The 6000-nt window shown below is 44.4% G+C and overlaps 1 protein-coding gene across 1 annotated transcript in view; it reads right to left on the reverse strand.

Annotated features, from left to right (window-relative positions):
- The window catches only part of GTF2F2 (general transcription factor IIF subunit 2), a 120871-nt gene extending 115884 nt beyond the window's left edge, over nt 1-4987 (reverse strand). The window contains exon 1 of the mRNA XM_006209432.4: nt 4762-4987. Within this exon, the coding sequence (XP_006209494.1) occupies nt 4762-4827 (66 nt within the window). The 5' untranslated portion in view covers nt 4828-4987. The remainder of the gene's footprint in view (nt 1-4761) is intronic.
- Nucleotides 4988-6000: the final 1013 nt, after the last annotated feature.

Genomic DNA, 6000 nt, shown 5'->3' on the forward strand with positions numbered 1-6000 from the left:
GTGGCGACAGCTATCACTCATAGCGCTTAATAAATATGGCAGAAGACTCTAAGATGGCCCCCAGGGTTCCCCACCTCCTGATACTCACACCCTTGTGTAATCGCCTCTCCCTGAGTGAGGACAGGACCTGTAGCTTGCTTCGGATCAATACAACATGGCAAAGGTGATGGATGGGATGGTCCTTCTGTGATTAGGTTACATAAGATTGTGACCTCTGTCTTGCTTCTCTCATTGTTTTCTCAGTTTGCATGCTCTGATGAAGTAAGCTGCCATTTGGAGAAGCCCACGTGGTAAGAAACACAAAGCAGGCTCCATCCAGCAGTCAGCTAGGAAGTTAGGCCCTCGGTCCAACAACCCTGGAGGAACTGAATTCTGCCAACCACAGAACCCTGGAAACAGTTTTTCCCCAGTCACAACTTCAGCTGAGAATCCAGCCCTGGCTGACACCTTGATTACAACCTGTGGGAGACTCTGAAGCAACAGACCCAACTAAGCCATGCCAGGCCCCCTGATTCAAAGAAACTGTGGAATACATGTGTACTATCTTAAGCTACTAAGTCTGTGGTGATATATTATACAGCTATAGGTAACGAATACATCAAGTGACACTCTTTGAAATGTTTTAAATGTATTAACCATTTAATGCTCACATAATCCTATTATTTTCTCCATTTCACAAATGAAGAAACTGAGGCACAGGGAGGTCAGCAAACTGACTCATGATCACACACCTAGTAAGGGCAGACCCTATAATTCTTTCCACCCACTGTTGCATTTCTCTGCCTCCCTGAAGGAGATGTCTGCTGGCTAACTACAGTTCTTCCTCTGCCATTTTGTTCTATTCTAGACAGGCTGTCCCCACTCCACTGAAATTGGTGACCAAGGTTAAAAAGGTTCTCCATATTGCCAAGCCAAAGTTTAGTTCTCACCTTACAGACCTATCAACGATATTTGAGAACTTACTGTTTCCTCCTTCAAACACTTTCTTTAGTGGCTTCAAGTCACTACAGTCTCTCTTGATTTTCCTCCTACTTCTCTGGACTCTCCTTTTTGGTCTCTGCACATCTAGATTCCCATCTTCCTGGCTTCCTGACCTCAGAGGGCCTTGATTTCAGTCCTCAGACCCCTCCTCTTCTCTATCCACACTCAATCTCATGCAATCTCATCCAGTCTCTTGACTTCAAACACCATCTATAGAATGACAACTCCCAAATTTATAGCTCTCCCCTCAAGTCCCAACTGATATATCCAACTGCCTACTCAAACTCTCCATCTGAATACTCAGCAGACATTTCAAACTCAAAACCTCCTACCAGAACTGTTATTTCTCCCTCATAAACTTGTTCCTCCTGCAAGTAAAAGTCAACTCCATTCTTCCAGGCACTCAGTCTGAAACCTTGGAGTTACCCTGAATAGCTCTTTTTCTCACATTCCACATCCAATCAACTGATACAGCTTGTCAGCAACACCTTCAACTTATATCTGGACTCCATCTCCATCTCACCAATTTCAGGGTTACCATCCTAATCCAAGCCACCATCATCTCACGTATAAGTATTTTACTAGCCTCCTGATTTCCTTGCTTCTACTCCTGTCCATGTCCACTTTATTCTCAGTATAGCAGAGACAGCGACTATGTTAATACATAGGTCAGATGATACTGTTCTTCTCAAAGCCTTTCAACTTATTTAACAGACATCTACATAGTTCTTACTATGCACCAGGTACTCTTCTAAGCACTAAGTTCCCAGGTAAGCCTACCAGCTTCTTTAATTCAAAAGGTTGCCAATATACTATATGCCCTTGTAATGAAAAATAGAATACAAGGAGTAAGATAGTATGTCAACCATGCATAACTTTCTACACCAAGAGCTTATGGAAATGGGCTTCCCAGAAGTTCCAGTCCATTTACATTAAGTTGGGGAAAAAAAGAGAAGGAAAAGGAAAAAATAATGATGTATATGGTTCCAAGGCTCCAAAAAACATCAGCTGTCCAAAAAACAAGTATTTAATTAAAACATTTTATTTTTAAATAAAACTGTATATATTAAGGTATACAACAGGGTGATTTGATAGACACAGTGAAATGATTACAATCAAGCGAATGAACATGTTGTCTCCTCATATAATTACCTTTTTTTGGATAAGAACACCTGAAATCTAGTTAGTAAATTTCCCCAAAACACTCTTGTCAACATGTCACTTGTGAGATATCTGTGTTGTTTCTACTGTCTCCACATTTATTAATGAAAATCAGATGGAGACAAGATACTATGTACAACAGGGGATGCCTTTCCAGATTTCCCAAGACCAGGGACAGTGAAAGAAAATGACTCACTTAAGCATTATTTCCTCAGGGAAACAAACCTCCCTTGACCTCCTAGACTAGGTCAAGTTCCTTTGTTATTCACACTCCAAAACAATATTCCTTGCTTCAGTGTCCTTATCTGTTTGTAACTGTTTTCATTAGGACCAGTATTTGATGTCTATCTCCTGCAGTAGACGATGGATCCTAGTTTACAGAGCATGGGCCAGGTCTGTTCCTGCTCAGAGAGCCTAGCACAATGACTGGCAATCACTGAAAGCAGGCTGGATGAATCAACCCGCCCACCCATTCACTCAAGCTACACAGTAGTAAGGTCAACTGTGCCTCTGAAGTCAAGGTGCTAAGGTGATATATACAGACATCACTCCCTTAAGCTTGTTTGCCAACTTGGCTTCATCAGGTTATCTTGTTTTCCAACTACTAGTATCCAAAGCCCTGTTTCTCCCAGAGTACAAGCAAATTAAGGGCGCTGTATTACACACAACTTGTGACACCCATTTCCTTATTAAGACTGAAGGCCTTATTCCCCCAGCTGCTACGGGTGTGGCCACAGATAGCTCTCAGCTGTTAGCTTTGTTTGGAATTGCCACTACTGAAGAGAGGCCCTTTGGCCACGATCACAATCTCTTCCTGGGGCAAACCACTGCTATGACTGGCAAAAAGGGCATACCTCGCCGACTCAGGACAGAAGGAGGGCTCCCTGTGGAATCATCCTTAGCCTTCACCAAGACTGCCTCACATCCTCTGCCCAATCCCACTTAACTTCTTCTTCTTCCACAGGTGATGATCCCAAGAGCACACTGCCACAAACCCCTGTAGACTGAGAACCAGCTTCACAGGGAGCCCAATCTCTTATGGGTGGCTTTTACTTACATGTTTTCTTTAAGGTCAACATATGGAGCTGACAAAATCCAAGGTCACAGAAACAAAGTTCCTCACCTCACCCTTGTTCTCCAGGAAGATAACTCATCAACGAGACCTAAGGGGGTAAAAGACATTTCCTATTCCTGGCATAAGCTTTGTAGCCAAACAGATCTAAACTTGAATCACTGCTCCATGCTTAGGCAAGATAATTACCTCCCTAAACCTCAATTTCATCACCTGAAAAATGTAGGTAACTAGTACCTATGTCACAAGTTTGCTTTGTAAAATATTTGATACATTAAAAAACCTACATTTCTTTTTCTCCTACATGGCTTTGAGGGTATGACCCATTCCAGGTCATCTCTCCCTGGTATAAAGCTTTCTCTTTGGCCGCCAATGTCCAATTGCTTACCTGTCTGTAAAAAGCGAAAAGTTGAGCTTGGTGGCATATGAGCTGTTGAATGGAAGACACAGTATTCACAGGGGCTGATGTCCATCCCTCCTGTCCTGATCCTCTCCTCCAACAAACATTAATCAAAATGCTCCTAAGAGAAAGGTTGACTAGGCTTGAAATACAACTTTTCTTCCTGGCTAGAAAGCTACTGGTTGGACCTAATGCAGTGCTTGTCAATACCTCCACCTGTCCATTCCCCTCCAAAAGATAGCGTTTCTTTTAATTCAGGTTCCAATATACCCATTGCTTACAAAAACTACACTACTCCTAAAAACCTTGCCAGCTTTATCTCTACTTCAGAACAGTCGACAGGAAGGGCCTCTCAGATTTAACTCATGAGAATTCAGCCATGAAATTAAAGTTTTTAAGAAACTTAACAAACCAAAGGTCCCTACATTTTACGTGAGTTTCAAAGACTGTTAAAATCACACCTTGAACATACATATGTCTTATGAAACCCTTCTAAGTAAGAGACAACACTTCCCAATATGAAAAAACACAAATACTGTGCTCACTAAAGGCTAATCAAAACTGCTATCTTTACAAAAAAAATTATTGATGGTCAGTTTTACGAGACCAAGTCATGCTCTAAAAGAACACTCCAGTCCATGGCCTTTCTTTCCGTGAGTTCAGAGCTCTCTCAGCTCTCCCGCGAGCTCCCTAAGAGCTACAAACCTACAAGAACACTTTAAAGGTACGCAGGGGCCAGTTCTACTTTGAGAAAACTGTACAGGAAGCAGCCACTCAACTTCCTCATACAGACTCATAACTAAAATCAGTTTCACCAAGAGGAAATACAGAAATTCTTCAGCCTAGGGTAAAATACACCGCTCGAGTTGGCGGACACCAAGACAGGGCCCCAGAAAAACCAGGTCGCGTGGAAAGGAGATCCATTCCAGGTAGGTTCGGACTCATAACTGGCTGAAAGATACTGGGGCGTCCCTCAACTAATTTCTCCGTCTGCAAACGAGCCTAACAATGAGTCCAGCCTCTGAAGATAAGTGGAGCTCTAACGAGATGGTCGTAAAGAACTTTAAAAGGCGCACAGGGTGGGACGGTCTCAAGTCACTTAAACTACTTTAAGGAGGAGCGCAAACGGGAGCGGCGCAAACCTTACCTTGACCAGCCACACACCGGTGTTCTGTTTGGCGCCGGTCAGGTCGAGTTCCCCGCGCTCGGCCATGGGTCCGTCGCTGGCGGAGGCGTGTGGGCCAGAGCAGCGACCCCGGGAGCTGGGAGACTGCGCGACGAGGGACTGGAGCACAGGACAAGCCGCGGCCGGAAGCTGACTGCAATGAGCAGGAATCCACCTGCCGGGATGCCGGGAACCCAGGGAAAGAGGAACACGCCGCCCGGAGCCCGGAACTGCGCCTGCGCGCTGCTACCGTCAGTACGGCGCGCTGCTGCGGACAAACTTCCTGGCTGGGCAACTTCTTGAGTGGGCGTGGCAACTGCTGCTGGCTGTGCCTGAGTGATTGAAACACAGGGTGGGATGGGCCAAAACGACGGCGATACATCTAAAGACCAGGTCAGCATAGCTGAAGAAAAAAAGTGTCAAAACAGAAAAATGGGGTTTAAAGAGACAAAGGCTGTTAGTGTATGTCCAACCCTGGCCAAGAAGAGATAGACAGCAGTTGGAAGACAGGGTAGGAATAATAAACAGAGAAAGTAAATTAGCACAAGTGGTCTCTATTGAAAGCCTACCCAGAGCACCTCCAGTTAAACAAGCAGAGCAGACCCCTTTCAGATTCCAAAACCCGGAGCCCTATAATGAGGCCAATGACAACAGACAAATCTGATTGTTAAACTCCCCCTGCTTGAAAAATTTTCTCTCTTTCTTCTTGCCTCTAAAATAAAATCCAATCCCCTCAACACAGATCCGTGCTACTCAATCCACCACACATCCAACGACACCTAACCCATCAGACCTTCCTGAACGCATCAGGATGTTCCTCAATTATTTGTTTTTTGATTGTCAGACTCCTACTTAGGTTTCAAGACTAATAAAATGTCACTTCCTATGAGACCTTCTAGCAGGCAGATAGCTAGATAGCTAGATATGAGCAGAGAGAAGGGGACACAGACCAAATGGCAGGAATTGGGTAGAAAGGAGGGGCACAGGCCAAATGCAGGAAACCATACATTATGTAAGTGCCAGGGGTCCCTGAGCAGAGAAAGAGAGACAGGAAACTTTGGGCTGATAAGGGGTCACACCTTTTGCGGTGATGAGTGGCCTGGAGACCGACAAAGAAAGGTGAGAAAAGGCAGGAATTTCCAGTGTCCAAATGTAACCTTTTGCTCATCATGTCCTCATTTCAATAAAATCAGCCTTGCAGATTAGAAGTATCCATTGTGA

The sequence above is a fragment of the Vicugna pacos genome, chromosome 14 (genome assembly GCF_048564905.1).
Source record: "Vicugna pacos chromosome 14, VicPac4, whole genome shotgun sequence".
NCBI lineage: Eukaryota > Metazoa > Chordata > Mammalia > Artiodactyla > Camelidae > Vicugna > Vicugna pacos.